This window comes from Vanacampus margaritifer, chromosome 8 (assembly GCF_051991255.1).
Source record: "Vanacampus margaritifer isolate UIUO_Vmar chromosome 8, RoL_Vmar_1.0, whole genome shotgun sequence".
NCBI classification, from domain to species: Eukaryota; Metazoa; Chordata; class Actinopteri; order Syngnathiformes; family Syngnathidae; genus Vanacampus; species Vanacampus margaritifer.
In genome coordinates this window covers 25,544,377-25,556,876 of record NC_135439.1, presented here as the reverse complement: position 1 = coordinate 25,556,876, position 12,500 = coordinate 25,544,377, and the positions used below count along the sequence as shown (strand labels likewise).

Below are 12,500 nucleotides of genomic sequence, written 5' to 3'. Positions count from 1 at the left end.
GTACACGTATATACGTATATACATACATATATACACATACGTATATACATACATACATACGTATACACATACGTATACATACGTATATACATACGTATACACACGTATACACATACGTATACACACGTATACACATACGTATACACATACGTATACACACGTATACACATACGTATACACATACGTATACACATACGTATACATACGTATACATACGTATACACATACGTATACACATACGTATACACATACGTATACATACGTAGACACATACGTATATACATATATGTACGTATATACGTGTATGTACGCGTACATACACGCGTACATACACACGTACATACATGTATACACACGTGTATACACACGTATATACATACACGTATACATACACGTATACACACGCGTATACATACGCGTATACACACGCGTATACATACGCGTATACACACGCGTATACATACGCGTATACACACGCGTATACATACGCGTATACACACGCGTATACATACGCGTATACACACGCGTATACACACGCGTATACACACGCGTATACGCACACGTATACGCACACGTGTATGCACACGTATATGCACACTTGTATACGCACGTGTATACATACGTATACACACGTATATACATACATGCATACACACGTGTATACATACGTATACACACGTATATACATACATGCATACACACGTATATACATACATGCATACACACGTGTATACATACATGCATACATACGTATACACACGTATATACATACATGTATACATACGTATACACGTATATACATACATGTATACATACGTATATACATACATGTATACATACGTATATACATACATGTATACATACGTATACACGTATATACATACATGTATACATACGTATACACGTATATACATACATGTATACACACGTATACACATACGTATACACACGTATACACATACGTATACACACGTATACACATACGTATACACGTATACACATACATGTATACACACGTATACACGTATACACATACATGTATACACACGTATACACGTATACACATACATGTATACACACGTATACACGTATACACATACGTATACACACGTATACACGTATATACATACGTATACACACGTATACACGCGTATACACACGTATATACATACGTATACACACGTATATACATGCGTATACACACGTATATACATGCGTATACACACGTATATACATGCGTATACACACGTATATACATGCGTATACACACGTATATACATGCGTATACACACGTATATACATACGTATACACACGTATATACATACGTATACACACGTATATACATGCGTATACACACGTATATACATACGTATACACACGTATATACATACGTATACACGTATATACATACGTATATACATACGTATATACATACGTATATACATACGTATATACATACGTATATACATACGTATATACATACATGTACATACGTATATACATACATGTACATACGTATATACATACATGTACATACGTATATACATACGTATATACATACATGTACATACGTATATACATACGTATATACATACATGTACATACGTATATACATACGTATATACATACGTATATACATACGTATATACATACGTATACATACGTATATACATACGTATATACATACGTATACATACGTATATACATACGTATATACATATACATACGTATATACATACGTATATACATATACATACGTATATACATACATATACGTATATACATATACATACGTATATACATACATATACATACGTATATACATACGTATATACACATACATACGTATATACATACGTATACACATACGTATATACACATACATACGTATATACATACGTATACACATACATACGTATATACATACGTAAACACATACATACGTATATACATACGTATACACATACATACGTATATACATACGTATACACATACATACGTATATACATACGTATACACATACATACGTATATACATACGTATACACATACATACGTATATACATACGTATACACATACATACGTATACATACGTATACATACGTATACACATACATACGTATACATACGTATACATACGTATACACATACATGTATACATACGTATACACATACATACGTATACATACGTATACACATACATGTATACATACGTATACACATACATGTATACATACGTATACACATACATGTATACATACGTATACACATACATGTATACATACGTATACACATACATGTATACATACGTATACACATACATGTATACATACGTATACACATACATGTATACATACGTATACACATACATGTATACATGTGTACACACGTATATACATACGTGTACACACGAATATACATACATGTATACATATGTATACACGTATATACATACATGTATACACGTATATACATACATGTATACATATGTATACACGTATATACATACATGTATACATATGTATACACGTATATACATACATGTATATATATATATATATATATATATATGTATACATATGTGTACACACGTATATACACATATATATATATATATATATATATATGTATACATATGTGTACACACGTATATACACATATATATATACATATACATAGATATATATATATGAATGTTTATACGTGTATATATATGTATATATATGTATATATATGTGTATATACGTGTGTACACATATATATATATACATATATATATATATATATATATATATATATATATATATATATATATGTATACATATGTGTACACACGTATATACATATATATATATATATATACATATACATATGTATACATATGTGTACACACGTATATACACATATATATATACATATATATACATATATATACATATATATACATATATATATATATATATATACACATATGTATATATGTATATATATATATACACATATGTATACACACGTATATACACACATACATATATATACGTATACATATGTATACACACGTATATACACACATATATATACGTATACATATGTATAGACACGTATATACATACATATATATATATATATATGTATGCATACACACGTATATACATATATATATATATATGCATACGTATGCATACACACGTATATACACACATACATATATATACATACGTATGCATACACACGTATATACATACATACATATATATACATACATATGCATATACACGTATATACATACATATATATATACATACATATGCATATACACGTATATACATACATATATATATATACATACATATGCATATACACGTATATACATACATATATATATATGTATGTATATGCATATACACGTATATACATACATATATATATGTATGTATACGTATACATATGTATACACACGTATATACACACACATATATATACGTATACATATGTATAGACACGTATATACATACATATATATATATATATGTATGCATACACACGTATATACATATATATATATATATGCATACGTATGCATACACACGTATATACACACATACATATATATACATACGTATGCATACACACGTATATACATACATACATATATATATACATACATATGCATATACACGTATATACATACATATATATATACATACATATGCATATACACGTATATACATACATATATATATGTATGTATATGCATATACACGTATATACATACATATATATATATGTATGTATATGCATATACACGTATATACATACATATATATATATGTATGTATATGCATATACACGTATATACATACATATATATATATATATATATGTATGTATATGCATATACACGTATATACATACATATATATATATATATATATATGTATGTATATGCATATACACGTATATACATACATATATATATATGTATGTATATGCATATACACGTATATACATACATATATATATATGTATATGCATATACACGTATATACATACATATATATATATGTATGTATATGCATATACACGTATATACATACATATATATATATATGTATGTATATGCATATACACGTATATACATACATATATATATATATATATGTATGTATATGCATATACACGTATATACATACATATATATATATATGTATGTATATGCATATACACGTATATACATACATATATATATGTATGTATATGCATATACACGTATATACATACATATATATATGTATGTATATGCATATACACGTATATACATACATATATATATGTATGTATATGCATATACACGTATATACATACATATATATATGTATGTATATGCATATACACGTATATACATACATATATATATGTATGTATATGCATATGTATATACACGTATATACATACATATATATGTATGTATATGCATATGTATATACACGTATATACATACATATATATGTATGTATATGCATATGTATATACACGTATATACATACATATATATATGTATGTATATACGTGTGTATACATATGTATACATACATATATATATGTATATACATATGTATATACACACACACACACATCCCAAAGTATCCCGGAGATGACGGTGTAGCGATTACTTGGGTTGACGTAATGGCGAATGAGAAATTTAGACGATACCTCTGTGGGCACCACGTTGACTTTGCTTGTTTGTAGGAGCAAAATAAACTATAAAAATCCTATTATCAAGTATTCATAATCTGAAGTTGCTACTTTAGTGTTATTTATGGAGTTATTTTCTTTAATAAGAGAATTACTAATCCACTCAGTAAACACAAATGATTCGGCAGAAATGGCAGTTCTAGACAACAAATTTATTTAGTAAACACATATCAGTCACAGCCTAACCCATTAATGAAACGGAATAAAGAAAAATGTGAATCAAAGATGAAAAGAAAACATGCAACCTAACAAACTAAGATAAAAAGGGAATGAAAAGGGTAGATGGGGAATATAGATGGAAGCGTTTTGACCTGTCAATCCTTTTTTATTTGAATTAAAACGTTGTGCCATTGGTATACGGTCAGATTGCAATGAAGGCACACTTACGCTTGTTCAGGTGCACGGGAGAAAGAGGGACTCGGCGAGCGTCGATCCTTCGTTGAAGAAAACTCCGTTGGAGGCAATCTGGGCGGTCGGCACACGCGCAGTTGGAATGCTGCACTGGAGTCTGGCTGATGGTGATGGGCGCACAACTGAGAGGCCGCTGCAGGTCTCCGGTTGGTGGAGAGGTGCGCGTGCGCGTTCGTGGAGGCCGCAGCAGGTCCTTCCTGGCACAAGTCCCAGTTGGTGGTGATGTGCTTGCACGGTTGAGAGGCCGCAGTCAGTTGGTTTGGGTGTTGCGGGGCGTCTCGGGCGTACGGCTGGAGCAGAAATGGGCCGATGGCGCGCAGCGGCTTGGTGCCTAACAGCCGTCGTGGAACCAGGTCAGCGGGGCGCTGCGTGATTCAGAGAGCGGAAGATAGGTGGGTCGGCTCTCGGCAGGAACAAACGCGCGTTTTGGGACGCACAGTGTGGTTGCGAGTCCTTGCGTGATGCGTGCTTTGGGGCGCGCGGTGTGGCTCAAGTCCGGGGCTCAAAGAAGGAAGCCATGTGGTTGCTCTCAGAGTGTTCGGCAACCACGTGATGGTCAGTAAAAGTTCATGGGGCAAGAGGAGAAGAGGGAGAAGAGCGAAGAAGAGAGGGAAGTTCCTTTGCGCGCTTGCTTTTAAACTGTGTCCCAGGGGGTCGAGCAGTAGTAGTCTTCCGTGCGCTTGAAGCAGACTTGGTCGACTAAAACCAAGCTTTTGGGATTGCATTTGATAATTTTTTATCAGAATTGACAAGCCAAATGCTTAATTTATCATTCTGAACACATTTTAAACTTTAGCGCGATCATAAAATTATTGAATCCGCTAAGCTAACTAATTAGCTAAACTTAGGTGGCTACAGAAGTTAAACGAATCATTCATTTGAGATAGACATTTTTAGACAGGTTATGTACAAAGATAAACAACAGAAGTCACTATATGTCAGTCAAGTACATAGTCTATTTATGTCCCGAATTATATAGACTTTAAATTAATTAGGAGGGGCAGGATTCTTGAGGATAATATTGATACTGACCGCTGGAGGGCACTGTTGTACTGTATAACTTCCAAGGGCCGTTGTTTCCAAAAACATGGCTGATTCCTGTGGATAGACCAGACCATAAAAGATGGTATGGGGACTGATAAGCAGTATTGTCGCTAGTTTGCTTGCTAAACAGGCTTTCAGGTCTCGGTAGGCCCTGAGGTATGTGTTTCCTGTGGGTTGTAAAAACGAAATCCAGTCCCTGCTGGAGGGAAATTCAAAGAGTTTTTCCTTTTTGAACTGTCTCAGGTTGGTTTGAGAACGCACAGGGTTGAGGCTTGCACACACATTCCCCAGGGGGAAGTGTTTAAAAAGGCAAATAAAAATTGAGTGTGACAGGCAATATTCGTTACAACGGGTACAGCGCTTCTGAGTTCCACAATATTTTGAACATTCTATGTACCTTTATTAACATATTTTAATAATCGAAATGCTGACGTTGGCGGTGAAGTAAATATTCTGCTTCAATTTAATTATAACTGTTTTGATTTAGTTATAACTATTTAGAATTAGACAAAATTGCTTTGATTTACTCAGTATAGTTATGTGTGAGAATTCAAATGATGTGAGGGGGTTGATTCTCTTTTTAGAAGATGAGATGGGGGAAGGCGAATGTGTTAATTAGACCCTTTGTTTACACTAAGGCTCCACTCAGTCTGCCTGTATCTGTGAAAGGCAACTCTTATCTGATTACCTGTGTTCAATCTTGGCGACAAAGAGGGGGGCGTAGTTGGCCAAATGTATTGAGATATCATGTGATTATGGGAGGGATCTTGAAGGACAAAGAGAGATATTAGTGACGAGCAGGGGGTTGGGCTACACAGTTGAGAAACAATATGAGTGAGTAGACTGCATATTCTACTGTCCTCGAATTAATGAATAAATCTACAAGAAAATGCCTGAATTCACTGATCTCATTGTATGTTTTATTAATTGACGACATGAACACGCAAATAGTAAGAATCCTTCATCCTTCAGCGGAAATAACATTTTTAAAACTGCGAGCTCATTTGGCCAAACAGACTTACATTTGTGCACAACCTATCAGTTCATTAGCAAAAGCACATATCTATCCCAAAACTGGTCACACATGCTTCACATCAAAGTTCCTTTCCCAAACAAAGACTTGGTACTGCAAAGATACTTCTCAATTGCTTTGGCTCATTTGCATTCACTTAGTACTTTTGCCCAAAATAACTGATGATTTTGCCATGGATCATCTGCAAAATATCATATCTCTCCCAAAACAGCTTACCTATGTGTCAAAATCAAATTTCTATGTCATACAAGTAGTCAGTGCACTCACAATGCATCGTAATACAATTATATACAAGACTGAGGGGGGGGGGGGGGATTTTACAAGACCAGTTTTGACATAATCCACTCAGTCAACGAAATTGCAACACTTTTTATTCACACAAAGTTACTTACACTAATTAGAGTGCAACAAAATAAAGTGGAAGCTGAATTCTGAATATTTATTAAAAACTAAAATTATATCGAGAGCCCAAGCATAAATGAAGAATCAACTACTGTAACACTTTCACTACACAATAAATTCTGTGAGTCATTTTAAGAAATGATTTAGAGTGGGACCAAAATAGACTAAGTTTTAGAGTAATATTTACACTTGGAAGAGAGTAAAATAAAAAACTGAAAAATAAATAAATAAATAAAAGTCACTCATGGGTTGAGGAACGACCTTCAGCTTGGGAGACAGCCGATCGACGCCCTGAGCCACAGAGCTTTGGCTGAGTGCTAGTATATTGCTCGTGTCAGCTGGAAACTTTTTAACTCAGAGACCAAAAACATCTTGGAGCTAAGCAAACAGTCGAAGTGTACTGTGGCCATCTCCCAACCGGAAGGTTCCTTAAACCTTTAGTGACTTTTTTTCCAATTCTTTATTTTACTCTCTTCCAAGTGTAAATATTACTTACTTTAAAACTGAGTCTATTTGGTCCCACACAACGAGAGTCAAATTTACTCTAAATAGAGTCAAATCATCCATACGCTGCTCTTTGTTTGGCCAAAGGTTTCCATCCATGTCGCAGCAGATATTTACCCTTGCAATGCAGCAAGGAAAATAAACGGTGTGAATGTCTCAACCATCCTCTCTACTAATCTCCTGTGATATGCTTGACTAATTTTGACAATTGAACAGATGATTTAGCAAATTATGACTCACAAACTGAAATCCTGCTGACATGTTTTGGAGAGGACAGCCATTAGACTGAAAAACAACCAATCCAGTTCGATCAGCAAAATCTATTCATTAGGAAAATGTGCTTAATGTGGCCACATCATGCTAACTGTATGTAGGCACAGATCTACTGAGGAAATTGAGATATATACCAAGACATTGGCAATTTGATGAAAGCAATGAGAAATGCCATTCAGTTGACACCAATTGTAAAGTGGTTATGAGATTTTTTATTTTGAAAATTTTATTTCAGTTTCAAGAAATGTGCCAAACCAATGGAGACAACTAATGAAATGAATAAAGACAAACATAAGACTAATTGCTAAGAATGCTGCACAGATCATCAAACTCAATGTACGCTACAGGCTCAGACAGCAACCCCCACCCAATTTAAAACTATTTGCAGCGATCAAGGGTTTTATCTGCCGTGATCTAAATGCAACAAGCTAGATGCTATGCTGACAGCTACGAACGACCCGCCCGCCCGAACTACATTGACTAAACGCACCTCATCAAATTCTGTTTTGGTGTGGACGTTTTTCAGTATGCAAACAGTAGAAACAACGCAAAAGTCACAATTTTTGTTTCTATTTTTTTTCATACTCGAGCAGCTCTACCTTGAGCTATGCTAAGCTACGTTTAGCAATCTTGGAGTTTTAACACAAATGAGTTTCGATTTCCAATAGGGATGGACGAGTACCGATACCAGGCACATTTCATGGTATCGGTACTCGCGACAGATATTGATACTGGTATCGGTCCGCACTCTTATTTTTCGGTCAGGAACGGTCAGAAAGACTTGGGGGGAACGAACGTTTTGTTCCGTCTTGTTCGTTTCGTATGTGTCTCCTTATGAGGTAACACTTGTTCATTTCATTAGTTCCGGCAGCGCCATATCGGCGTGCGTTACTGTGAATAAGTAAGTACTTTTGTTGTGAGTAATATCACTTATATCTGTGGTTCAATGTGTGCTATATATATTTGTAGATCACGTAACTTCGATGTGTTTAATTTAAAAAAGTTAATGTGGACAACACTACAGGAACTTAAGGCTGAAATGGTTAATTTGCATGTATTGACTACCACAGGAGGCTCTTGTAAGAGAGCACATAAGTCTTCAGTTGTACTCAAATATTTTAAAGCTCTGAAGTGCAGGCATATCTTTATATATTGTATATCGTCATTAACTACTGCATTGCTATGAGATGAATGATGAACGAGAAGATGAAACAGGAAATAGAAATACAGAGCAGCCTTCCAAATCATGGATTTCAAAACAAGATATAATTAAACATCACTAAACAGCTTGAGGAATTCTTAACATGGCATATATTACTAAATTACTTGGAACACTATTGTATTGAATTGAATTATTTGCACTTAACTGTATTCCTTAAAAATAAATTGTACAACCACACATTTTGATTGGGACTTCTTTTTTCTGGCCACTGGATTATTTGTATAATCTTATTTATCGATTTTTTGAAATTCATTTTATTGTGTGTAAAATTATCTGTCAGTGTTATGTATCATAAGTACTAATGGTATCGGCACTTGGTATCGGTACACACATCAACATGATATCTACAAACACCATGCAGTACTTTCCAACTAGCGATGAACTACGTTCTAACTAGAGCTGTCAAACAAAAAAAATTTCATCAGATTAATCACATCTTAAAATTTTTGATTAATCATGATTAACTCTTTCACTGCCATTGACGTTTATAGACGTCAAGTAAAAACCTACGGAGCACTGCCAATGACATCTAAAGACGTCATCCAATTTTTTTTTTTTTGAAACGGGTGCGGGCAAGGCTTCCGGAGCTGTGGTGAAAGTTTCCAGCCGGTCTGTTGTGCCTAATGACTATTTTTGGCCCCTAGAGGGCAGCGATGACTCTTTTGACAAGATCGGGTGGGCGTCAGTAGAGGCGGAGCTAGAGCGTCGAGCAGGAGATGAGAATGGAAGACAAAGGAAAAATGGCGGCCGGTCGCGAGGAGCTCACGCCCGAGCCGTTTTTTTCAAAGACCAAAAGCATCGCTGAAAGAGCACATTGTTGACGACGATGATCATCATCGATGATGAAGATGAGGGTGGTGACTCCGTGGTTGGAAAGCATTGACGCGGCAGTAGAAGACGTTAGATGGAGCTAGATGGAGGAGGGAACGGGCAATGGCGAGCGTTTGCAAGCAGCTCTACACTTACAAGACGAAAGGCATCGACCAACGCTAAAATAGTACATTGATGACGACGATGATCATCAGTGATGATGATGAAGGTGAATCTGAGCTTGACGGCTCAGACCGAAATTGGAACTGCTGACGCGGCGGCTATGATGGTGTCGTAACGCGGAGCACAACCGAGCACGCACAGGCGGACGTTCGATCGGACGACGGAGAGTGCCCCGAGTCCAATGCATATTCATCGGAGGAAGTGTGTACAGTCTGCTACTTGCTTTTTATTCCCCGGAAAAAAAGGCCGTCAAGAAAGTGTAACGTTTGCACGCAAAACGGACCAATGCCAAAGTGAAAGTAAACTGTTGTGCGAGTCCTGGCGTCTCCTTGCACGCAGGAGAGCGTTACAAAAGGAAAAACTGTATTTGAAACATCCACATAATTGTAAGTAGTACCACAGTTGCACACATTTGTAAATAGTTTGCGAAATTGTTTTGTCAAATTGTTACACTGTTGAAATAAACGTATTTTGCAATCAAAAAACACTTTTTCATTGTTGGTGAAAGCGTTTTACAGAAGTAAAGCACTATTTAGGTGTTTGTGGCATCATTCATGGACAAAAAGAAGTGTACAATTCACTAGAGTGCATGAAATAACATAGTTTCAAAAAAGCTCTTTTTCTCTCCGTTTTTTGTTTCAAACGGAGAATTTCGGTGAAAGTAACCATTTTCTATTGTTGATTACTGAAGAACGGAATAAGGTAGAAACAAACTTTTTTTTCTGATGAAAGCTGAGAGTCCAATCTTTCATTTGGTAGTATGTGTGTTTCCATAGTCCAAACAACATTTTCTGTGGACCTTGAAAGATCACTCAAAATGCTTAAATCGGCTGGCAGTGGGGACAACCCGTTTCTGAAAACGTCTGGCAGTGAAAGAGTTAATCACTTAATAAAAAAAGGCTTTTCAACTTTTTTTTTTTCGCCAAAATTTGAAGAGCACTATTCTTTTGCCATTTTGTTATCAGGGCGTCTTCAACATTTTTGGATCCACTGCACACGCTCATCCTCCTCTTTTCCTAATTAGTTAATTACTTGCATAATTTAAAATGGGGAAAAAATAGTCCAATATTTTGAGATGAACAAATATTCTAAATGTGACAGCAAACATTTATTAAATGCTTTACTTTAATGCATGTTATTATCATCCACTGTCACGCTAAAGGAGAATCTATTGTAAAAATTAATAGTTGCGATTAATCTGCATTAATTCATGATTAATGCGATCATTTTTTGTGATTTATTAATCAGTTAACGCTTTAACTTTGACAGCACTAGTTGTAACTCTAACCAGCGATGATAGATTAAAAGCACATTACCTTGTAGCTGGGCAATGTAGTGGATTGCTGTATTTGAGACAGAAGACCACTAGTGCTCTTACTATCAAATATTTTTAGAATCGATTATTCAAATTAATTTTTATTTTGCATTAAAGTGTATTACAAAAGCACCCCCCAGCCCTCCGTGTTATAAAAAATAGGGGGAAGTATCAGGAATACATCCTGTGTAAAAAAACACGGGGACTTGCGTAAAAATTATGGTGATCGCTAGCGCCGAATGATTAATTGAAATTTTATCGTGATTTTGGCTTCTCGGTCTTTAAAACATAATAATCAAAGAAAAATGATTAAGGTGCAGAATGGCGCTGTATGTTCACCAGTTCCCCACGTTGTGAAAGTACCTTGAATGCATCATGTTGCTTGTCACAAGCCCGCAGCGAATCAATTTGATTCTGTTGTCCCTAAACGTCTTAAGCTGTTTAATGACACCCCAGTTGAAGTTAACTGTATAACTAAATATACGACAAGAAGAATTGCATCCACTGTTTATTTCAATAATAAACATGTTTCGCTGTTAAAACATCG

At 35.0% G+C, this 12,500-nt stretch overlaps 1 protein-coding gene across 2 annotated transcripts in view; it reads right to left on the bottom strand.

Annotated features, from left to right (window-relative positions):
• Positions 1-12,500, bottom strand: part of nucks1a (nuclear casein kinase and cyclin-dependent kinase substrate 1a) — a 57,643-nt gene that overhangs the window by 38,238 nt on the left and 6,905 nt on the right. Inside the window, exon 4 of one of the 2 annotated variants that reach the window (XM_077574199.1) lies at positions 6,200-6,265. The exons of the other annotated variant lie outside the window; for it this stretch is intronic. Within the exon in view, the coding sequence (XP_077430325.1) occupies positions 6,200-6,265 (66 nt within the window). The remainder of the gene's footprint in view (positions 1-6,199; positions 6,266-12,500) is intronic. 2 annotated transcript variants of the gene reach the window in all.